This window comes from Heliangelus exortis, chromosome 18 (genome assembly GCF_036169615.1).
Source record: "Heliangelus exortis chromosome 18, bHelExo1.hap1, whole genome shotgun sequence".
Taxonomy (NCBI): domain Eukaryota; kingdom Metazoa; phylum Chordata; class Aves; order Apodiformes; family Trochilidae; genus Heliangelus; species Heliangelus exortis.
Window position 1 is genome coordinate 2,391,550 of NC_092439.1, and position 25,451 is coordinate 2,417,000.

At 38.7% G+C, this 25,451-nt stretch overlaps 1 protein-coding gene across 3 annotated transcripts in view; it reads left to right on the plus strand.

The window, feature by feature from the left end:
• The window catches only part of SHANK2 (SH3 and multiple ankyrin repeat domains 2), a 279,149-nt gene that overhangs the window by 148,245 nt on the left and 105,453 nt on the right, over positions 1-25,451 (plus strand). For all 3 annotated transcript variants that reach the window (XM_071762128.1, XM_071762127.1, XM_071762126.1), the window contains 3 exons: positions 7,914-7,989; positions 22,694-22,776; positions 24,426-24,550. In XM_071762128.1, coding sequence (XP_071618229.1) covers positions 7,914-7,989; positions 22,694-22,776; positions 24,426-24,550 — 284 coding nt within the window. The remainder of the gene's footprint in view (positions 1-7,913; positions 7,990-22,693; positions 22,777-24,425; positions 24,551-25,451) is intronic.

Below are 25,451 nucleotides of genomic sequence, written 5' to 3' on the forward strand. Positions count from 1 at the left end.
TGAAACCACTGTGCTTGTCAGAGTGTGTTATGGTGAAAGAGAAGGGAAGGTTCCTTGAACTTCTCACGTGTCTCCCACGTGCAGCAGCTGACAGCTTCTTCTGTATTCCAAATGTTATCTATTATTGAAGTGAGAGGATTTGACAGATCATCGATCCTGAATAGAGCTGGCAAAGATTTAGACTTGAATGAGGCTTCTGGAAGGGAGGAAATTGAGGGGAAACATTTGTATCACCATTGATGATAAAAGTCCATAATAACTCCTGTTGAAACGTGCTGTACATGAAAATTAATGATTTTTGAAATTGAACAGAAGAATGGCTTTTCAGGGCCTGTTTTTCCTAACTTGGCCCAAAATAGTTCTCCATCTGTTCTTTCCACCTTGGGGTGCAGAATGACCTTCTTAAAAGCAGTTGGTTATCTTTGGGTGATTGTACATATGTCTTAGGTAGGAATAATCTGTGTTTGGCAGTCTAGACCACAGCTCCTTCCACTCAGTCAAATGCAGAGCTCCTTCACAGACTGCTAAATTTGAGGCAAAGTCATTGAAAATTGTTATCTGCTGCTCTGTAATAACATTGATTATATTGTTTATAGTGCTTATATTAAACTGCAATTCAGATTCCTGTGTGGATTTATAGCCATGCAAAAATGATTTATTAAAATGGATTCTGTTGTGTCATTTGTCATCTGAAAGTAGATACCAAGGCTGGCACTCTAATAACTATATCTGAGCAAAATTAGAAGGCTATTCTGATGCTTTCTTATTCTTGTTCTGTGACACCTGAGGATACCTGCAATAGGGAAAGTGACACAGTTGCTTCTTGAATGTGTGCAGGAAGCTTTCCATGGTGATGGATCTGGCTCTTTCCCAGTGGTTCCCTGTACTGATCCCATTTCATCTGGCTTTGTGTTGACTTTCAGCTGCAGAAGTTCATCTCTTTAGCAGAAGTAAACAAATTCTCATAGCTTTTTATAGAGCAGTGGTAAATGAAAGAAAGGAATATTCAATTAGTGAATGAGACAGATGCCAAGTTTTTAAAAAATACTTGGATTTCCTATTAATTTTTTCTCTCTAATTATTTTTTCTTTTTGCCTTGGGTTTTTAGGAATGGTATTGAGCTAAAGCTAGGGGAGGGGGCTGATTGCCTTTTGGAGAGGGTCATAAGTAGAAAAACAGATAAACTGAACATTCTGTTAGCATAGCAACAATGAGGGAATAAACTCTGCTGTGCCTGCTCTGCAAACAGGTGAGCAAGTTTGCCTGTCACAGGGAAGACCTTGTTCTGAAAGAAAATCTACCTCAGAGATTTGCCTCGTTTTTAATGCACGTAGAACTTTGCTTCTTCATAAGACACAAATACAAGCAGATGAAGTCATAGTTCAAACTTTAGCACCAGAGCTGTATACACAGCTGGTAAACTTGTTGAGAGAGTACTGATTTCCTCCTATTCAGCTCTGTAAGCCTTATTCAGTGGTAGAGACTAAGAAGCTAATGTTTCAACAACTGCCTGCTGGCTTTTTTCAGGTATAAGTGAGCTTTTGGATAAATGAGAGAGGAAACTAATGACATGGGAAGCCAATGTTCTTCCATAACTGCCTCCCCAGTAGATTTCACTTGCATATCTCAGTTATTAAGGTTTGTCTTGCAGGGAAACTTGCTGATTCACTACATTGATCAGCCATTTCAGCATCCTTTGTGAGGAAGCTAATTCACTGTATTCCAGCTAATCTTTCTCTAAGGATGCAGGAGGGAACCAGCATCAGTCTTCCTTTCTTTTTTAAAAATAGGAATTAGCAGAGAGAAAAAAAAAAAAAAAAAAGGTAGGGGAACATGCAAGGTTTTGCTGTGCTGGTCAGGGAGTCATCCTTGAGACATTTTAGTGCCTATTCTCAAACATAAAATCTGCTGCTCCTCAGCTTCAACTGAAAGAAAAATTGGGTGAGAACACTACATCAAATGAGCACTGGGATTTTAAAATATCATCTACAAGCTCAAAAATAAGAAAAGTGAATTATGAATTGAAGGTTTTCATTAGTTTACAATTTATAATGTCTTCCTTGTGTATTTCTTTTTTCATGTTCCTCATAGTTTATCCCTTCTAATGAAGTGGCAGTGTTATTACTTCAAAATTGGAAAGTTATGAAAAGGTAATTGTAGTTTCTCCTGAATTCTTGGGTGGTACACACCAGCAGATTTCAGTTTTATCATTTTCAGTCCTCTTTCAACACAAACAGACCATACTTGCATGTTTTGCCTACAAATCTTAGGAATTCCTTATTTATTCCAGCTTCAAAATGATCCATTCAGGGGGGATGGAAAGTTCATAGTGTGATTGTTGTCAAGAAAATCCTATTACTCAAATCAAAATACATCCTAAACCAGTAATGAGTTAAATCAGTGAAAAGATAATAGTTAGAGCACACAGAAAGGAAGGAACACGGTGGCTCTTCAGTGACAAAATGCCTCTGGCTTGCTAAATGAGACAGTTCCTTGATATCTTGTTTCACATATACTGTACATGACATTAGCATCTAAAGCAAAGGTTTAGGAAGCTGTGATTTTAGAGTAACACTGTGGGTGCAGTTTGCAGTCTGTGGCCTTTGTGTGAAGCAAATGGGTACTTGAGTTATGCCTGCCTGTCATTAATCTGGTCATATAAAACAGCTTTTTTTTTTTTTTTTTTTGGACAAGCACATAATTAACTATTGATTTAGTATTGGTTGCCCCAAAGCAGCATACACCTGTGGTGCAGTGATGTCCTTAGCTTAAACAAGTTTTGGGATAAGAACATCCACTTCAATTTAGGTTTTTTGTCCACAAACTTGCTGTCTCTTTTTGCTTCTTCTACAAAAGAGATAATTTGGCACATAATTTAGAATAAAATAGAATTTGCACATAATTTGTTCCTTGGACTAGGTGACCCTTAGGGGTCCCTTACAACTCGAATTATTCTGTGATTCTCTAACTGTGATAGAAAAATAAATGCTCTTCTTTTTCTTTTTGGAGGGAGGGTGTCAAAATTTTGGATTCATTTTAGGAAAGGCTCCTAAAAGATGTGCACTGTCTTGTTGCAAAATAAGTACATGGCTCATGGCTTGCACAAGTGCACTTAAAACAGGAATGTCTATTAGCTGTATGTATGAGCTTTCCTCAGCTTTTAATAACTTTTGGTCTCACTTTCAACATAGATAATTGTGGAAACAATTTTCCCAGAGAACAAAGGTGAAAGCCTGAGCCTCCTGCACCTCGTGTGCATTGCTTTCCATGCAGAGTCCTGTGCCTGAACTTCTTCTAGCAAAGAACATCTGTAGCTCTATATTGCATTACTGAAACATCTCAGAGGTATCAGTGGGCAAAGGGAAGGACTCTCTTTTGTGTATCTTCTTATGTTTGGGTTGAAAAAGCATTTCCTAGTGAGCAAACTTATTTCTTCATGCTAGAAATGGGTTTAGAATAGACTGAAACCATTTCTTAAATTCTACTAGCATAACTAGGTTGGAGTAGCACTGTAACCTGACTTTACCCCTAAGAACAGTGATGTTTGAGGGTGTTTGCTGCTCTGCATTGTCTCTCCAATATCAGACACAAATGAAGCTGTTACACTTTATTTCCTTTGTTCATCCTTGTGGACATTTCCATCACTCCAAACCCTTCCCAGAGTGCTGGCAAGGAGTCTGACAGCATCCCCACTGCCAGAGCAGCCCCTCACTGTTTCCTAGGAAACACAGCCCCCAAAATGCCCTGCGAAGAGCAGCAGGGTGAAAAAAAGGAATGAAGACAGTTGCTTTGGGACTTCCCCCCCTCCCCCCAGTTCTCTACTCTTCCAAACAATATCAAATATGTAAGCAATTTACTACAAATAATAGTGTCAGTGTGGTAATCAGGTTGTCTGTTGCAACATGCCTACAATAGTTATGTGCCATGATTGAAACACAGCAAGGCTGGAGTTATCTGTCTGTGTGGATAAGAGTCCAGATTTCATTTCTTGCTATTCATGGCAGTGATTTTTCAGCTTTTGATAATATCTGCAGGCACTGTTGGAGTCCTGTGGTCACTTTTGAGGCTGACACAGCCAACCTACAGGGGAGTCATCTGCATATCTCTCGACTGAGGAAAGCCATCACTCCTCCTAAGGTGGAAGAAGAAAAGGAGAAAATGTTTTTTCACCTGCATCTTCTCAATGTTCACCTTTCTTTGAACCCTATAAATTACATTCTGGAATGGCAGGGTTTGAGTTTGTTGCTTGCTGAAATGTCTGCAACAATAAATGATTCTTATAAAGAAAAAGTGAGGAGGTTTAGTGTTGGTATGGCCACTGTTGCACAGTGCCAATAGTTCATTTCTCCTGCAACTCCATTGGCTTCAGTGGACAACAGACCAGGAAAAAACTTGCCATGTTGTTTTGTTCCTTGCAGAATCTTCTCTGGCTGTTATCATACTATTTTTTAAAATTTTTTGTATGTGTGTGTGTGTGTGTGATTATTTTTTTTTTGTGTGTTTTTTTTCCCCCCTCTCTTTTGTTTCTTTAGCAGAAGGTGGGGAGTTTTATGGTGAAATGTTCTTCTGGAAAATAGTTCTGGTAGCTCTCGGGAGACCTTTCCTTTTTCATAAAGAGTTTTTACCCAGTGAAGAGCAGTGCAGTACTGTGAGAGCTGAATTGTTAGCTGTGACCTCTATCCTGATGCTTTATGGCAAGTCCTTTGCTGTAACCTAGAGATGAAGGCCTGCAGAGACAAAGTCTTCAAAAATATAATGGAGTATCTCTAGTAAAATATGGGCTTCTTAAAAAACCTAAGCTTTTCAAATTATATACCAATGTTCCTTTTTTTCTGTCAGTGTAAAGGAAACCATACCACTTCTGCAAACACTGGTGCTTTGTTCTGCCTCCTACAAGAACTATTGAACAGATCCAATTTGATGCAGTGACTTTTCATCTGTGGTGACAGATGTTCTTCTCAGTAATAATACTGTAATAAATACATTGCTAATGAATGATTTGCTAGACCACCTTGTCCATATCTTCTTTTGCTGGTCTTTCTAATCTGTCTGCAACCAAGTTTAAAAAAAAATCCTCAAAGGGTTCTCCAGGAAAAGACTCCATAAGTGTTGATAGGGTTAATAGTCTTAGGTGATCCTAATTTGCTTCATGGCACTGATAAAAAGTTCTGGTCTTCAGAAAACCCAGGGACATAAGAATGGCTCCAAATCTGGTGAAACCTGGAACTCACCCCTTGGTGTGTTGTATCTATAATAGTGCTTTTATGCTATATGTGCCTTGACTTCAGAAAAGCATTTCTCAAGCAGTTACCTGTAAGTTCTTTGTATTCTTTAGTCAAGTGGAGCCCTATTTAAAGGCTTTTCCTTTCTTTCCTTCTTCACACACACCAGTATCCAGTGACTGTGGTGGCAGATTCCTCATCCTTCCCTTTCAGATGTCTGTACTTTTGCTGCTTTGGAACAGGACAGACTGGAATCTGAGTCAGAGGTTAGGGGAAGAGGATAACTAAAAAAAATCACAGTCCAGGGATCTGTAAGGCTGATGGTTTCCCAAATAATGCCTGTGAATACAATTGCACACAAAGAAGTGGAGGGAAGTAGAGGAGTGGGAGAGATGGGCAGCAGAGAGAGGCTGCAGCTGAAGAATGCTGGCTCTGCAATACTAAGTAGCTGAACAAAGCTTTCTGTCTTCCTCCCACCCACTTTGTGGGTTAATAGCACTGAAATATCATCCTATAGAAAATAGTTTCTGCAGAAGAAACACCTGGCTCCTTGAGGCTCAAGCAGCGATTTCAAGATTTCCAAAATATTCTTTATCGTACTTTGCTCTTTCAATTATTTCTAAGTGACTGTTGAGAACAAGCCAGTGCTAAAATATGAGTGAAATCCAGGTTTATGTTGTTTGTTATGTTTGTTTGTTTGTTGGTTTTGTTTTTTTTTCTGTGGGTGTTTCTTCCGATTATGTCTCTTGACATTAATCTGATTTTTAGGATGGTGTAAAAAACAATGTTGCTTGGTGGGGAAGAGGCTGCCATTTGTGCAGGTTATTTTATTCCACATCACTGCAGGTCATGGGATCTTGAAGCTAACCCTGTAGACTTAGCAACAAAGGCATGACCCAGAAAATCAACTGAGGCCCTTTCAGCATCATAAGAGTTACAGTCAAAGAAAGAGCAACTTCCAAGCCAGAGCTCTGAGCAGCTGTCATGTAGCCCTGGGTACCTTTGCTGCTCACTGTACTTACAGCTTGGTGTCCTGCAGCCAAGCAGCCAACATGCTGGCTGGCTGAGCTTTGGTTGTGTCTGGGTAGGTGTAAGGTGAGTCCTGGGGCAAGTTGTGTCTTTTTTGGGTGTTCTGGAAAGGCCAGGAGAGTAAGGGTGGTAGCAGCAGGCGTAAAGGCAAGGCCACTTTTCCAGAAAATATAGATTGTACGTGAATGTCAAAGCTTATATGAAAAGATCAAGTGGGATTCATATTAGAGTAGGAGTTTTCTCCCTCTTTGGCCATCCTGTAGGAAGGAGCCTGGTTGGTCTTCACAAAGTTTTATATAAATGTATGTATTTCTGTTATTTCTTAGTGATGCTATTTTTTTATATTCCAAATCGGTGCACTGCTATGAAGAAATATCTTGCTTTCTTTTTTAGCCCACTGCAACTTGCACATATATTTTCATCCATAATGCCTCTGTTTTACATATGCATTTATATTTTTGCTCTATCTGGGGGCATGATCCAGTTACGTGTCAGCTGCACTGGTTAAGGTACAGTAGAACCCTTCTTCCCAAATTCTGCTTCCCAGTACTTTCTTCTGCAGTGTGCTCCTGGGCCATGTTTAAAGCCTCTTATCCTGCACTGATGGATTTTTTTTCTCTCTGCAGACCAGGACTTGGTCATCTGACACCACCACCTCTCACAGTAATTTTTTAACACTGTGACATAGACACAGTGTACCTTGGGGGCTCTGTCTAGCTTGGAGAACTGATAAAATCTGTTTGGATGGAGTCAGGCTGTCCTTCAATGAAAAATTCTTCAGCTGTGCAGATAGGGATTTCATGGTAACAAGCTAAACCAGAAACTTTACAGTTTGATTTCTGATGTCTGTTAGCCTAACTTAATGTGATTGCATTTGATGACCAAGCTGTATTTAGACAAGAGTTTGTCCTAGCTCAAAAAACTACAGTTTCTGCACAAGTATCTTTCCTTGAATGAAGAAGCCATATAAAAAGGGGCTTTCACTAAAGATACTCATAAATTAATACACCAAAATATTAATGTGGTAAACAGAAAATTGATACATTTGAATGACAGTTACTGTAATACTTATTCCTGCCAAAGGGTTTGGGGTTTTTTTTGCTGAAGTTTTTTTTTTTCTTCTTCTATTTTGTCTCATTGTCCAAGCTTTAGAAGAACCAATGGTTGGACTTGAAAGGTTTTGCCACTGAAAATGTGGGAAATTCAAAACTTGTAAATGGTATGATACATGATGTACAAGAAGTTCTCCTTAGTCACTTGATGTGTATGGTGTGATACAAGAATGTCTTAACTCCTAAGTCAAATTTTTTCCAAAACTCCTTGTAACCATATAAATTCACTGTAAGGGAACTTAAGGAAACACTTATTTTACTGTGAGGTATTTTACTGTGAGACTGCATGCTGGAATAGCTTTTCCAGGGAGGCTGTGGAGTCTCCTGCCTTAAGGATGTTCAAAAGCCACCTCCCCATGATGGTCCTGGGCACCTGGCTGTAGGTGGTTCTGCTTGATCAGGGGTTGGACAAGGTGGACTCCAGAAGTCCCTTCACTGTGTGATTTTATGAAATGCTGTAAGTTGCTGAAAATGTTGAAATGACAAGTTAATGCAGCACTTGATTCAGAAATGCAGGTAGCTGATTAAAAGTTCTCTCTCTTTTTTGCAGAAACAAGAACAGATAGAACAAAGAAACTGTTCAGACACTACACGGTTGGCTCTTACGACAGCTTTGATGCTTCAAGGTAAGAATTTCTTTTTGGTAGTAAACTGTTTACAAAACCTTTCTGTTTTTTTATTTAATTGTTACTTTGGTTTAGGCTTTTGAGGGGAAGAGGAAAACAGATTGCCAAACAGCTTCTCAAGATAGCAGTCTGCCTCTACATTGTTATTTATCACAACTTATTTGTTTCCTATGGGATGGGTCTACAAAAATATTTATTACTGAAGTAATGAGTATCACTGTTTAGTTTTCATGAATGGTGAAAGAGATCAGCATTTAACAGAAGCAGCATGTTCCAACTGCTTCTGCACTCAGGGACCACAAAAATTGTTGGGTATTTCACAAGATCAGCCTGTGATTTGACAGTGTTGCAATGCTGGATGAAAAGGAAAGGTTTGGTGACGTCGTGGGTGGAAGACCAGGCTTGTGAGTTGGCTGCAACCAACCTGTCTTAAGGCTCTTATCCTGCTGTTAGTGTATATGGTGTGCTGCAAGGCATCAACCCTTGCTGCTGTGACAGAGGAATAGAGAAAACCCATTTTAACATCTGCTGTATTCCCCTGCCATGGTCAGTCAAGTTACCAGAGCTTTGCACTGTTGGATGAGGATTTGATTGACTGGGTAGCCTAATAATGATAAAGTTGTCAAGAGAAGGTGTTAGTCTGTGCTCTGAAGCACACAGCTGTTCTGCAGAGCAGGCTAACTGGCTGCTAGTGACATTTCCAGTGAGCAGAGTTGGCTTTTTGCAACATTTAGGGTGATCATTATTCTGTAAAATTCACAGCCTTGTCTGTGTATTTCAGCATTAAGGGGTAGGATTGTTTCTGTAAAACTCGAACCTATGGCTGCACATGTTGCCTCAGAGCTACCAAATAATCCCACTTGGAAACCCACAGATACTTTCTAATAGAACAAGATGTTAGCTCTGTCAAAATTTATTTTTTTTTAATTTGCAGAAGGAGAGAGTTACTGATTGTGAAGCATTTGGGGGTTTTGTTGTCCTTTTCCCAAGAAAATTCAGGCCCATTCTTGGGACCTGCCTCTCTGAAATAGGCAGCACTAGTGTATAGGGAAGTGATCTTGGAGCAGAAGGCCAGAGGCCATATTCAGACCAAGTCCATGAACCTCTGAGCTGTTTGGGGTGAATGGATCATGCTCTCTGCTTTTGGGAAATCACAGAAATTGTGTGAGATGTTTGGGGCCTTTGCAGGGAAGGAAGGGAGGCTCTTGGTTTATTTTTGGACTGTGGTGGGTTGGTTTTTTTCTTCTTAAGTTACTGGGTTTGTGCAGCACAAGAACAAAGCTCCCGAAAATTTTACATTTCCTGTTTCAAAACTACAGCTGAGCAGGAGAGTTTGTCAAATAAAATGATTAAGAAATTAGCCATGAAGTATGTCTGCAATTGTTCCTAATTCTGGCATCAATATCTATGAGTTGTCTGAGCAGTAAGAGGGCAAGAAACGGAGTTCTGCTCCTGGTAGCTTCTGGGTGAAGAAGAGTTTTGAAAAAAACTTCAGGATAATTTTCACAGAAAACCTTGAACCCAGCTGGCCCAATGTGAAGAGTACTGGTGTCAGTCCAGCAGTTCAAGTGGAAGTTGGGAAGGAAAGGCAGGAGAGGGCAGAGTTAATGAGAATTCCAATAAATACAGTGCAAAGATAAACTTGCTTAACACACTTTTAAGTAGAGAAAAGTATGGTAGCTTTAGAATTTTTGTAAAATAATATTAGGAAAGCTTAAAAAAAAATTCCAAACCTAGGCTGATGTTGGAAAAGAAAAAAACTTGTTTCACTGGGATGCATATAACAACTTATTGTAATGCTGTGTTTCCAGAGAACATATACAGTGATGAAAGGTAGAATTCCTTTTTCATCCTGCACAAACATGACATACAGTGAAATGCTGCTCTGATACTTCTTCCCTAAACAACACAGTGTTCAAGGACTTGTTGTCTTAAAACTACAAGAGCACCAAAAGTTGTGTTTCAGATCCTTGGCTGAGGCTGCAAATCAGCTTTTTGTACAGCAGAATGGTGATTTTACTGGTGCTTATGTATTGCTGGTAAAGAAAAATAATTTGTATTTACAAATCTGATTGGAGATTGTTATGTCTTGTTAGCATGTACAGGTTTAATTCCTAGCCTGGGCTTCTCCAGGGAGGGGAATTGTTAGAAGAGGCAAATAAAATGTTAAACTAACAGCAGTTCTCAGTATTTCCCAATTTGCACTGCTTTGATTGGTTTCTCTGCTATCACTTCCTGTCAAAGCAAGGGAGGAATATAGTAAAAGAGATTTAGCTGCTTGCAGCTCAGTTTCAATAAACGTTTGTTAGAAGGCAATTTTTTCCTGTGTATGAGAGCTCTGAAACCAAAATATGCACAAAGCTGATCCGGTGCCTTTCTGGAGATGATGTGGGGGAGTGAGGGGAAGTGTCTGCTGCCTTCTCTTTTTCCTTCCCTATCCCAAAGGGCAAAAAATGCTGAGTGGAAACACTCTGTTCAGAAGTCTATGTTAATGGGCTTATTCATATGCAGGAAAATACATTATACGTGGCATTTTTCATTTTTAGGAAAATGTGCAGCTTGAGTAATGGAGGTTCATTAAATTCTATTTCAGCTTTGCATAAGAGATCAATTATCCATACATTAATACTCCAGGGTAATGGGTAGTATACTTACTAATACATAGAAAGGCAAGGAGACTTGCTTGCCAGTATAAATAATCATTAAATATCATAAAAATATAATATTTGAATCTGCCAGGTCTAATATACTGTCTGCTTTAAATACTGACAGGTTACATTCTTTTTTTTTTTTTTTTACACTAAACTGATGGTGTCTCTTGCAGCTGTCATGTGCTGCAGCTGCTGATGTTCCTTTACATTAATTCCTTTGCTGTTTTATTAAGAACTGATTACTTTCAGTCATTTTGCTTTCATTTCATGCATATGGGCAAAAATTGAAGGGGAAGATAGGCTTTGTTGGAATTTCTCAGGCTAGCAGGAGCTCTTGCTGGATGAACAGGAGTAAATACATGTCCCTGGAAGCTGAGGTGACAAGTGGTATGGGCAGTGTCCTTCTGCCTTCCCAGATGGAGCAAGCAGGCAGCATCCATGGTGTCAGACCCCAGGAAACACCCTGAGCCTCTCACCTTGATGTGTTTTATGGGCAGGAGAGGAGCAGAAAGCAGGCATGGAAAAATCAGAATAATTTGGGTTGGAAGGAAACTTGAAAGGTCACCTAGTCCAACCTTCCTCCAATGAGCAGGGACATCTTTATTGCTCAGATGATGGGACCAAACTGATTTGCCTTCTGGTTTTAGTTCTCTTTTTGTGGATGGAGAAAAAGTGGAAAATTGGATTGTGTAGTCTAGGAGGTATGTGTAGGAAGGCTTAATTAAAAGCTTAATTAATTAACCCCAGTGTCCCTGCTTGGAGTCAGGTGGCAGATTCTGTGTCTCGTGAGTGTAGAAGCTGACAGAAGCAACTCCTCAAAAGCCAATTTACATGCAAAGAGGTACCAAAGATGAGAGCTGCTCCTCAGCCATTTATCTCAGCAGCTCTCTGTTGGTGTCACCTGGGCTGTGGATGGAGCAGAAGAAGCTTTAATCCCAAGCAGCTCAGAGAGACTCTTGGGCAAAGCTGTCTACTTCTGTTATTCAGCAAGCTTTTTAGCTTTTTATTTTTTAACCCACAGTCTCACTGATGAAGACCTCAGGCTTGTACCTTAGTTTAAACATTAAGTGTGTTCCACAGTAATTCAACTTTTTAAATAGGGGCTCTTGGTTTGATGCAGCAGTTTGATACCTGGTTTCGTGTGGTTATTTTATATAAATATCTTGTCTTCCTTCTGGAAAAATGCAATTATTCATCACTTTAAATCTGGATTTTAAATGCATGGAAACTTTCTGAAGAATTCTGGTTGTTGCAAGGCATGAGGTGTGTCCTGCTGGACAGGGAGCTGAGGGAGCTTTTCCTGGCTGTGGCTCAGCAGTGTTTCCTTTCCCACATTATGGTGCATCAAGTGTATGTTCATGTTGAGTGGGGCTTGCTTGTGGGAAACCACCAGCAGCAATCTGCCAAACCCTGGCAATTGATTCTTTCTGAAAATAGAGAACTGTGTAAGAGTCATGGTTATTTTTTATATCCTGCTTGCTACTTTTTCATATTGGTTGTCCTTAGGCTTGCAGAACACTAAGAAAAGTATCATTATAGAGAGCAGGTCTTTCTGTATTGACATAACTGAGTTGTTTTGGTTTTCTGTTGGATGGCACCAGTTCTCTGCACTCTTTTCTGTGAAATTTATAGTGTCTTGTTGCTCTTTTGCAGGGACAGGAGTAAGGATATGCTGTTTGTTCTTAGCAATAAATTCCTGATATCCGTTACATTATTCTGGAATTGATAAATTGATAAAAAGTTAGAAGTGATTTTACAGTTCTTCTTAGCTGCAGATGTAAGATTTAAACATAATTCTTGGTTTCCTCTGGTGGAAAAAAGTAAAACCAGTAGTATTTTAACTTTTTTTCCGTATATACATATGGAAATTTTTGTGGGAGATGGTAGCAAAAATGTCTCAATATGCTCATAGTTGTGATGGGTATATAGTGCATAATATACAAAATAGATATATAGATATAACTGTCTGATATTGTGATGTGAGCTTCTCCTCATTTTTAATACCTTGTGCCTCATTAACTTGAAGAATATAATTTGGTATAATTTGGAAAATTTTGTGTATATTGAAGCTATAATCAAGGCATTGTAGATTTTGTGGAACAGGTGGAGATGTAAAATGTGAAGTTTTTCATTTACAGTTATTTAATTTCTAATGAAAATTCCCTTACTTGCTAACAAACAGCTTTGGACTTTGCCTCCCCTGCTGTTGTGTGCTGCCTTGGCTGAGGATTTTACACTGATGATTGCAGAAAATATTTAAAGTAATTGCTAAAATAGGAGGTTAAAAGGGGGGGGGGGGGGTGTATAACTACAATTTAGTATCTCTTCACTGAAATCTGAAGTAGAATTGTATGAAATTGCAAGATTAAATTCTGATACCATTCCAGTAACCTGCGAAATTATACACTGAGAAGAGTTTCCATTAACTTGGAAGTGCATCTTTAAGTTGTTTGCTCCTTTAATAGTGAAGCTGGTTCAAAGCACTTCAGTAAGATCCTGCTTTTAGCAAGTAATGGTTTTGCATCCAATGATTAAAATTTGTTTCATTGTTTTCTGGGCTAGAGATTTGTCTGAATTTTTAGAGGCAAAGAGTTAGCAAAGAAAACCAACAGTTTCTAAGACCAAAGTTAAAAAAATCGTTTGGTTTTGTTTAGTGGGGTTTTTTTTTGGTTTTTTTTTTTTTTTTTTTTTTTTTTTTTTTTTTTTTTTGTTTGTTTGTTTTGTTTTGTTTTTAATTTTAAGGATCCACCTTTAGTGGTAGGGAAAACCCATGTGTATGGGTACAGAAGGGCCATGATTTGGGGGATGTGCCCTTTCCTGCACAGCAACTGATACCCTGGAGCTCCAGCAGTGAATTCTCAGCAACTCCTCCAGCTGGATGCCAGAGGACAGGATGGATTTAAATGTCAGAGCTGAAAGCAGCAGCCTGTGTCCTGTGCATGGAGAGGAACAAAGCTTTCTGAATTAGAATTGAGAACAGTAAAATGAAAAAAATAGACAAAGGAGTGGAATTAAGAGGTGAAAACAGCAAGAAAAGAATGTGAGGGTGTGATAGTGTCATGGTTTAATACTGGGCTGGCTATTAAATGAGTGACAGACTCTCTGTGAACCCCTCTCCCTTCCCAGAAAGGGAAAGGAAAGAGAATAAGGGAGAGGGGTTCATAAAGAGCATGTGTCTTATTTTTACATCTTACCTAGAAGAGGTATAATTGAAAAGTAATATTACCAGAAAGAAAATTGGCTCTATAGTGGCTCAAACAATGACAGAAAGCTGGTTATTTAGAAACAGATCTGATAGAGCAGAGGAAAAGAGGAGGTAAAAATGTTTATTTCGGGTGTGGGGGAAAAAGGAATGATTAAGTTTCTGACAATTAGTGTTTTACCTCCCTGTCCCCAAGCCTTCTGAGCAACCTGCACTGACTTAGCTTCCTCTATGTGACCTTTAATTCCCTGCCCCACTACACCTTTGGCTGCCTCCCTCTCACCTCATCACTAGATAAGCAAAAGCCACCATATGGTGCCTCTGATTGTGAGGGATGCATTTTTATTTGTAGGACTGGAGCAGAGTGGTTTATACTTCTCCAAACACTTCAGGTATTGTAAGCTCTGAAATAACACTTCAAATTAAACTCCAGGCATTAATAAACCAAACTTTTGAGCCCTGTCTCCAGGAGTTACAAAATAAAAGCTTTGGATTCCCTGATGTGGGACTGCAGCCACTGTAGCTGAAGGTCAGAGGAAATGGTTCCTCATCAGCTGGTGTCTGTAAAGTCAGGGATTTTCATTGCTACTGAAGTTGTGGGCAGAACTGCCCAGGCTTTGATAAAATTACTGAAAATGATGGTACTGTTAGAGAGGAAGGGTGTTAAGATGGACTTTTCTCAAGCTGTTTTGCAGATAAGTAAACAAAATTTGGAGTAGGCTTAAAATAACTCAAGGGCTTAATGTAATTAGAGACACAGAGGGTGCATTTCAGAAAAAAAAGGTAGAGATGCCACCTCCTTTTTGATGTTAATGAGATTATAAAATAATATGGTGATTAGTCAGGATTTTTAGAGAGATGTGTACAAACTAAACTCTTAATTGAAGCCACCTCCTAATTAATTTTCAGTAAAAACGTAGAATATTTCAGTTTCTCACCCTATGCTGTGTTTTTAAAGGTCTAGGGGAAGAAAAAGTGGGAAAATGCTTTCAGAGAATCTTTTCTCTATGTCTTTCTTAACACCTCAGTTTTTTTGAGACAGAACTTGAAACTGACTTGTACGATGCCTTCTACTAAAGTGTCATAAAATTTCACAGGAATTTTAACACTGGTTCTTTACAGTGTACAATTTTAACTTAAATACATCTATCAAGATGAAATGAACAGTGTGGGTTACTCAGACTTCTTGTGGTTAGAGCTGTGTGTTTACTTTCCAAGGAATGCAGGACAGCAGGATGATAAAACTTCCTGCTCATCATAGTAAGCAGCTTGTAATGCAAATGCTGAGGGATGCCTTAAAACTAATTTGAAACTCATTGTTATCACCTGTTGTGAAGTCACCAATCTGTTTCCTTATTTCATAATTTATTTATATTTAGCCTTTAGAATATTTAGGTTCTCTGAATGGCTAAGTGGGCAAATCAAGTTATGATACTGAAATGGATGGTCAGTTTAATGCTTGATACACTTCTCAAGTCCTATACTAGAAGGACACCTGCCTGAATGTTTCACTTTTTGTTTTCACTTTGTCATGTGTGGCACTTGGCTTTACTATTTATTTTAAAAATGTAAATGCAATTTGTTAAGATAGAGGAAGGAAACTTTTTTCATCTCAATTTGCCACTCTCTCTGCCCCACCATGTTTTGCTCTTTTCTCCTCATGAGTGCAGATGCAAGAGAATAATAACATTTCTTTAGAAAAATATTAAACATATTCACTGTGTGGTGAGCATTTATATTTCTATGTGGATATCTGTATATCCATACAAAAAGGTAAATTGTATCCCATATATATGTGTGTGTGTATCCCATGTATACATATATATACACACACATACACCCACAGCCAGTATATATGTATAGCATGTGTGTGTGTGCTTATAGGATCATGACCTTAACACTGACTTTTTTCCCCCCCTATTATATCCTATCCAGAGCTTTCTGTATAATATGAAATCAGGCTTTTACTGGATGATTTCTGTTCCCAGGAAGCTGTTTGACATCCTCTTTTGATATAGCAATATGTTACTTCAGTGGTTACAGTTTCAGCAACTTAAGGTGAAAACAGGTTAAAAACTAAAAGTAGCACCAGCCAAATCAGTTGACTTGGGCACTGCTTTAGGTGACCTACTCCCTCTCCTACACACCAAGGAATATGATATTAAGTGTCATTAAATTCTGGAAAAAGAGTGTGGATTGATACAGGGATAAGGAGAGGAAGTTTTTCTTTGGTTCTACTTGGAGAAATTGTGTAACTTCTTTGCACTTGTTTCATAACATTTAATGCTTCTCTTTTTATACCTGTGTGTCTTTGTAATGTTTTATGGTGTAACTTTATTGAAGTACATAGCACTGTTACTGTCTTTATAGTGGTGGTTAATCCTTTGGGCAACTCTGTCAGTCTCAGGTCTGGAAAAAGTACCACAATGTTTCTGACTTCCTAATTCTTACTGAATCACTTCATGACTGATTTACTTATTTATGTTTTTCATAACTTAGTGAAGTACTGTTCATTTTGTACCAAGAGTATTTAAAATCCAATAAAGATGGTTTGATTACTTGTGCAAAGGTGTGAATGAAACACCTTTCTAAATACAAGTCAAATCCCCTGCCAGGTTTTATTGTAGTCTGTGATTTCCTCACCATGCAGCACAGACCTGTGCAATAGAGGAATCAGAAAACATCCAGTTGTCTTTTATGGCATGTTACAGTTTCACAAATACCTTTCCCATCAACATTAATTTCAATAGCAAACACACAGCTTTGCTTTTCTCATGAGCAAAGATCTCTGCATGGTGTTTACTCAACTCTAGAATCAGCACTGACACTGAAAGACAAATCTATGGATATAGGAAGTATAAAGGTTTATTACTGAAGAATTCCCTCTTCTTTTCCCATTCCTTTAGTTGGCTTGAACAGAGGCAGCTGAGGAAGACCCCTGCCTGTGCCAAGTTGGCCATTCAGCCATGGAGGAAATGCTGGCTGAGGAGAAATTAGAGAAATTGTTATTCTTTCTATTACAATTTGAAGTGATTTGCCACAAATTACAAAGCCAAAGAGGACAGTAATGCCAGGGTGGTGGCTTTGGGCTTTTTTACCTTCTTTATTTTTTTTCACATGAGTGCCAGCTATGCCATTAAGGCATTGACACCCAACCAGCTCCTGGAAGTGCTAGTAAAATACTTAAAGGTATTGTTATTATTATTATTATTATTACTGTCATTGGATGCTGCAGTTTCTCTGAGAGCCCCTGTGAAGCTGGAATCCATAGGTGCTACAAACATTTTATTCCATGCTGAATGTCCATACACAGCCCTGGTATTTTAATTCTATTTTAATGAAACAGCAAAGTGACTTAGAGTCTTTATCATTGTGAGTACCTGGTGAAATGATGTTTCTTCTCCAGTGTAACTATTTCCAAGACATTAAAAAGTATTTTGAGAACTGTGTTAGAGATTTGAATGTATGGTTAACTACATCTTAATAATTCAGTTTGGGCTATAAGGGAGTTAAGTAGGGACCATCAGTGTATTTTTTTTCTCTGTGCTATTGCAAAGAACCATGCTCACTGGTGCAGCTAATATCTCTTGTTCAAGTGATTTCTGTTCTACATGATACACAGGAGCTGTCAAAATTCTTCTAGAAGACCTAGAGCTGAATGATCAATGCCTGGGAAACTTGAGCAATTACATACAGAGTCTTCATTAATCTTGAAGGCCTTAATTACAAGGATTGGGCAATTTTCTGGGAGTCATTACAGTAAATTATTATAAATAGTAAGGTTGACCCCTTCCAGAAATAACAGGAGCATTTTTTCCACTAAAAGTGTGTTGTATCTTAGAAAAAAAATTGCTGTAGACATCATGCCCATTTTAGCTGGTATCAGAACAGGTAACTTCCCAAATCAGGGAATTATCTGGAGAGAACATTCCTTATGTGCTTTTAAAAGGAATATACAGTTGGAACATAGAGTGAAGAGCTCGTGTTCAGCAGATCTCCAAAATGTTCTTCTATGGACTTACATGTAACCACCATAAATTAACTGTCTTAGCCTGGAAGGCACTGAGTGCTTTTAGACCTTGCATATAAATTTCTGGAATAGTTTAGATATTGTTTTATTGCATCTGGCAAAGTATAAAAAAGGCATTTCCTTTATTGTTGGGCTGTCGATTGATCTTCCTAACACGTAGCCAGCTGGGAATTCAGGGGATTTTTCAATAAGATTGAAATTGCAAGAGGACTGAGGAGAGGCCATAAGTTTTAATGAAAAGATTTGGATTTACTTGGCCAGCTGGAAGAAGTGAACCTGGAGAGAGTAATGGCTCACTCAGGGACAGGGCAAACCAAACCATCTGACTGAGGGGTTTGTGGGCTGAGAAGGCAACTCCTTGGGTTGTAACTCTGCTTGTTTGACTCTCACATGGGGCTGTTGGGTAACTTTGCTGCTTTGGCAGGTTTTAGTCCAGTTGGTTAAATGTGAAAAAGTTTATATTGGATTATATTTCTAGGGGATGCAATTTTCCTCTGCCTTTGGTAGAGGTTGACAAAATACCAAGCAGCTGCTTTTGTCCCCAGGTAATGATGATAATTTGCAGTGAAATGTTCTCTCTGTGGTGGTTTTCAGATGGAAATCAGCAATGATACATGCAATGGAAACAAACCATACTCTGTGGTCCTGATAGTTTCCACCTCTGTAATTTAGTATTTTAACTTCTGGAGTAAGCCATGCTTTAGGATATGGCATAGTTATTTTAGTTGTGAAATTGGAGATAGGTTTTATGGGTTTGCCTCCATTGGAAACCTGTACTTCAACCTTATTTTTCTTCATAAAGGTCTTGATGAAGGACATTACTTCCTCAAGTTGTGTCTTAATGTGCTGTTAGCAATGTAGAAATTCTTGCTGTCTTGAGAAGTCTACACAAATGGTGGTTGTGTTGTACTTAAAGGTGCTGAGTTCAGATCTCAGGGGTGGTCTGGCTGTGGGTAAATCCCTTCTCCATTGCTAAGTCTGTAAAATTACAGAAATTCTAACACCTCTGCACGAGTCCTGAGCCTGAGAGTTTTTAAGAAGCTACATGAACAGACAAACAAGTGTATTTTCTAATATGTAGTCTCTGGATAAAGCATAAGTGATTTTTAGATTGACTTTTTTTGACCTGAAGTTTCTATATTTGATTGTACTTCATGCTTGTAGGATATATTTTGCATTTAACTTTTTATGCAATGAATCCTGGACTTGCACAGCTCAAAGTCAAAGTAATGTGTCCCTTATTTAAGTAATGAGCTATTGATTTTAAAATTACTCTTTTTATTACCACAATATGGAACTAGTAATATTCTGAAAGCTCGTCTCTGAAATGGACACCCTTTAATTTCAGTTTGAGACAGGACAGAAATGGACTTAAAGGATTTTACCCATTAAAATTTGGCTTATCACAGATAGCAGGAACTCTTCAGCCTCATGGAGAGCTGTACACTCTATTAAAAGCCTGTGTGTAGAAATGCCTCATCCTTTTGCTTGAGCTCAGACTTCTGAACAGGCTTGCAATGTAATGTCACCTTCACTTGTGGCAGTGGGTAGCCATACCCTGTATGTATTCTGGTGTTAAATATTTACAACACCTTCAGGATCAAAGAAATGCTGCCAGGAAGGCTCACTGTGAGAAATTTTGACCTACTTTTACATTTGGCACCACTTTGCCTGCCAAGACCAGGTAGACTGTGAACAGACCTTCAGCTTGTCTTCAGGGAATGGGTCCAGTCTCACACAGAGATAAGAGAACCCTGTGATGGCAAAGCAAATAAAAAGCAATACTGCAGGTTGGCAGAGGTGTAACTTCTCCCTTCTCTCTGGGATGCAAAGTGAGTTTGCTGGGAGAAAGAAAGGGTGTGGAGGTTGCAAGTTCTGTTCATTTGTGTGTGCACGTTTGTTTTATTTCCTTTCCCTGCTGCTACTTCTTAGCTCTGCAGCACTGGGCTTTGTGTAGAAAATTAGTTTGCTTTCTGTGATTGCTTTGAACAACTTTAGACTGCTCAGACCATAAGATTATTGCAGTTCCCCTTCTCCTAGCACATAAATGAGAAGCAATTATTTTTTCGAACCTACATTTTTGCTTTGCAGGCTATGATGGAGTTTTCCTTATGTAGGAGATGACTGTAGCAGGGTATTAGTAAGCTGTATTTTGTCAAGTAATAATCAGTTTGTACACTGTGTTCTTAAAAATTCAGACTGCGTTTCTCTCCCCTTCCCTTTCCCCCCCCTGCTTGTAAAACACAGAACTTTGTAAAATTTTGGTAATTTCATGGTACCATTTTCGAAGTTTAAAATGAAGCACAAAACTGGGTAGTTTATGCAATAAACGGGCTGTATATGAAAATAAAATCCTTGGTGGTTCTCCTGCATATAATCTGAACAGTTACAGATCTCTACATTAGGATGAAAACAGCCTAACTTGTAAATGCCTTTTTTTTCATGAGGTGACTGTGAAAGAGCCCTAAATGTTTTTTTTTTTAGAGGTGTCAATGCCTAATGTTGATCAGGTAAAACAATCTCGAGCTTTCCCACTTTTGGAACTTGAGTCTTCAGTTTTTTTAAGGACTTAGGTTGTGAATTTGTCCTTTTGTCAACAAAAGGAAAGAATCAGAACACAGTTTGATGAGGTGCTAGCCAAGAGGCTTCTGAGTTCTTTATACTGGTGAACTTTGATAAGAGTGGGATTTGGGTAGGGGAGAGGAGGGATGAAACACTTTGTGTGTTTAGGTTCTCAGCAGCAGCCTTCTACCTTCCATTAAGCTTTTGATTTTTTACAAGGCAGTTTGAAGGAAATGGGCTTTATTGATTTGACCCTGTATTAAGGAAAATACTGGAGGCAGCTTCACTGTTGATTCTTCAGTGAGAAGTGTGGAGCCTCAACTCAAAATTGGAAGTGGTGGAATGAAGAAGATAAGCCAGGAGGCTTGGAGGTTCAGTCAGTTTCTGTAACATCAGGATAACTATGGGGGGCTTCAGCTCTGCAGTGTGGGCTCTCAGGGCTTCATATTCCATCCCAGCCTGATACCCCTGAACAGGAGTGTGTTTGGCTTTCTCAAGAAATAGACATTTTCTTATTGTATCCTCTTCAGAGCAGGCATATTGATTGTGAGGGAAGGTAATGTCTGAATTATACAGTAAATAAAAGTTGGGAGACAGTATTGGAAAGCTGTTGATACTTTTGGAGATGTTCTGTTGCTCAGAAAGTCACCATTGTGGTAGTTTTAAGTTCTGTCTGATGTTTAAATAATCTGTACTTGGGAAGACAGGATTACACCATCACTTTAGCAGGAACATGAAGTTGCATCCATCAGCTGGAGCTGGAAAGTCACCAGACGGATAGTTGGTGACACATGAAAGATTTGGAGTTTGGAGGCTGGCCATTGGTGTCCTGATATCATCATCCTTGTCTTTGTTCAGAGCTTTCAATGGAAAGGTCACACCAATTTTTCTTTAATTGGCTTCCTCCTCCCCTTCTGGATGAATAATGGCACTGAAGCAGATCTGGTTTGGTTCTGGGGTGAGTGCTTTAGTGCTGAGATTCTGCACAAGCCCAGGGGTACCAATGTCTGGGGAGTAAAACAGGAAAAGAGAAGAAAACTTGCTCATAGTTCTTCCTATCCTGAAGAGTTTTGTAGGTATTTTAAAGGCAGCCTCACAGCATGGTTTCAGTGCTTCCAATTCATGCATACTTAACCCCTGACACTGGTTTTATTTAGAAGAATGTCTTGCAGCTTCTGTTCTGCTGTGTGATGGTTTTAAATCTACAAGCGTGTTCAAAAGCTGCTTTTTTTTTTGCTTGCTTTTTTTTTTTTTTTTTTTTTTTTTACTTTATTTTTAGTAACCTAACGTTTAATCAAAGACACCAAGCAACTTAAGGCATTCACAGATCATTCCCTGTATATGAAAAGTCCCATTTCAGTGTGGATCTTATGCATTTTCTTCATCTACCATCTACTTTTTCTTAGCCAGCAACAGCAAGATTCCTGAGGCTACTTTCTCTTTAAGGGCATACTGCTTACATAAATAGTCCTTTACGCTGTCTCCTTCTTTTATAACATTAATTGTTTATCAGAAGAGGGGAAATATTCCTTAGAAATGTGTTTTCCTGATTGTGCATGCCTTGTTACTATTTCAATTATGCAGATTCTTGATGCTGTGGAAATTTGTGCTTGATGACGCCAAGGCAGCTGCACGTTGTTAGCATTGTAGGCTGTCAGATGATCATGTGGGATTCTTGCAGCATGCAACATTCAATAGGATTGAAAAAGGGCTTTTGATGCAAGGCATAGCTTTCAGAATATATTTGTGCCTTTTAGTTAGCTACTAGAAAATCATAATTTATTATCTTTAAATTTAAAATGCTGCCTCATTTTTCTTCTGGTTGGTTTCATTTTGGCTTCACTAGAAGATGCATCTGGTACATCCACGATTGAGGAGTTTATTACTGATACTGTCGTTCAGTTCACTTACTTTTTTTCCTTTTAGAGTCCTAGCTAGCCCACAGATTACATGATCACATGTTCATTCAGTCATTCATATAGAACACAAACCACCATGCATGATTTCTTCTTCTTTCTTTTTCCTCTCTGCCTTTTTTATTCCTTTTAAGTTGCTTTGTCATGTTCTCTTTTATCATTAAGCTCAGCCTTTGTCTTCCCCTCGCTGCTATTTATTCTATATTTTCCCATGCTTGGTTACTGCAATATTATTTGATTAACGGGCTGTGATGATGATGAACCTGCACACTGGAGGAGCAGCTACTACAGTGGTGATGAAGGGATGTAATAATGGTCGCTATCCTCGGAATTCTCTCTACAGTGACTGCATAATAGAAGAAAAGGCAGTGGTCCTGCAGAAAAAAGACAATGAAGGATTTGGATTTGTGCTCAGAGGGGCAAAAGGTATGTGCTTCTGTGTGGATGTGTGTGCGTGATGTGCTCTGGCATGAAGAAATTTTATACATCTCTGAATATAAGCAGGAATTATTCTTGGTGCACTTGGTTGCTAGACAACAGGATTCTCTGTATGCTGTACTACTCAGACGGATTTTAGTGGCTTCTGTCTGAAGCAGTTTGTGTTTTTACATAGGAAAAGCACTTTATAATTGTTGGGGGGGGGGAAAGTTTTGTCTGGATTTTTATTGTGTTGGTATCTGTAATATTTTGCCATTAATCTGTTTCGTTATGCAGTTTACCTAACTGTGGGAAACCTGCTTTCCTTATAAAACCTGCTTCTTTATTTCAAATGTCAGTCTATTTAAATAGGTCTATGAATAGAAATAGACAAGAGAGTGATGTTTTGTTTAAAATAGGTGTGGATCTTCTGCAAGGTGACATTGGTGCAGTTTTAGTATGAAAATATGATCTTTTTTTATATCTTCAGAAGCTGCACGTATGTTGCATGGCCTGTAGTGTGCTCATTTTAGAAGCTGTTCATATGTTAAACTGCATGTTACTTTTCTGTCAACTAAAATCTATAATGATGGCATTCTTAAGAGTTAAAAAAAGCATTCTATTTAATGCTTTGCTTTTTAACTTTCAGTCCAGTTTGCACTTCTTGTATTAAAAAAAATCAAATATATATATATATATATACAATGGTATGTCCCATCTCTTGCTCCCCCTCATTTTACATGGGTTCTCCCTTGCCTTGCCTGAGCATGAAAATTAATTTCATATCTTCATTCTTGGGACATCATTTTTGCTCTCCCTGTTCCCCTACCCCTAGTCCAGTGCCACAATAGATTTTCAGTGCTGGAAAAGCTTTTCTAATTTTAGCTAAATACAAATTTTTGGACTTGCAGTAGCAAAGCCAGTAGTGCAACCTTATAGCTCACCCACTGGCATGAGTTGCCTGTGCATCAAGCAGAGGTTACTCCCCCTGTGTAAGCCCAACAAATGTCCCCAGATTTTCTCAGTAACAGTGAGGGCACCTCAGGTGAAAGAGCCAAGGACTTTTTTGGGTGTATGTGTACGTGACAGAGAGAGAGAGAGAGGTCTCTTAAGAGGTCATCCTGTGCCTCCTTTCCAAAAAAGTGATTTCCTCCATTATCTTCTTTGTAATATACTTCTAAATCTAGACCAAAAATTCAGTTTAATCTTTTTTCATCCTTTCCCACCCACCCCAGCCCCACAAACTGGCCAGATGCTCTTTGCTGGCTGCAGTTCCTAATTCCTTTTTCGTTGGATGTTGCCAGAGTTACAAGCATTTTGCTGGGCATACAAAAGGGTTACTTGAACTAATACTGAATATCCTGAAATACTCAGAATCCAGCTATTGCCTCATACAGCTTGATTTGGTTTGTGTCAGTAAAAAAGCATGAATTTTTCTCTCTGAACTGAAGACCTGTGGATTGCTATGGCAGAGAGAGGTTGCACTCTGTTCCCAGCATCTTGCTCCCCTCTGAGGCAGGGTCCTCTGACTTTTAGCACCCACCATTTTTTAGCCATCAGTTTGAATGGCCAATAATAGGCCTGTAGCCAAGTAGTCTTTGCAAGCACACCATAACGTTCTTTTTTTTTTTTTTTTAATGTGGTATTTATTTTTAAAGCTGACACACCAATTGAAGAATTCACCCCAACTCCAGCCTTTCCTGCTTTGCAGTACTTGGAATCGGTGGACGAAGGGGGAGTAGCATGGCAAGCTGGGCTGAGAACTGGAGACTTTTTGATCGAGGTAGGAGATCCTGCAGTTTGATTTGCTGTACCCTGGTGGGGAAAAAATGATGTTCCCTTTGTAGAATTTACTTGGGAAGAAACATGTGGTGCTTCTGAACAGCAAGTTCAGGGAACCAATACCAATAATGTGCTTCACTTGATCTCTTCTCAAACCTCCCGCAGTGTTTAGGGAAAGCTGTTAAAAAAACCAATGTTCAGGTTGGCTGGGAATTTGCTGATTGTTCTGTTTGTTGTTGGGAATGCACAATCAGAGGAATTTTGGAGTTTCTGTTCTTTTTTTCATTACTAAATTCGAAATCAGATTAACTTCAATATTTACTGTAGGCTGCCAGTTCTGTGGTCTCCCAAATATTTTGACAGAGTGACCAAAATTAGTGACTTTTTCTGCACTCAGAAATACCAGTGGTCTAGTGCTGTTTAGAATCCATGGAAAATAAAGCAAATTAATTTGGCTTGAAATTAAATATTTCCAACAGTGCACTGTAGCTACAGTCACACAAAAAATAAGCAATGGATATGATTGCAATTTAATTACTTTATAAAAAGGGTTTCTTTCAATGCTCTCTTCATTCATGCCAAGTATGTCTTCACATTTTATATTTTGGAGGATTTTTGGTTGATATTTTAGGCTTTGTTGAAATAGTTGGTACTCCTTTTTTGTGTTACTAGGCTGCTTGAAAGAAAATCATTATTTGGGATTTTTTTCCTTTTCCCCCCACAACCTTTTCATGACCAACAAAGCAATACTGTGGTTCTGTGAAACCAGGTATTTAAAAAGAGGTCTTTCAGAATGCATTGACTGGGCCTTGTCTGCAAGATCTATTGATTTTTTTTTTTAATTTTTTTTCTTTTTCTTCAGGCAGATATGTGTTTTGTTAAAGTATTTACTGATGCTACAT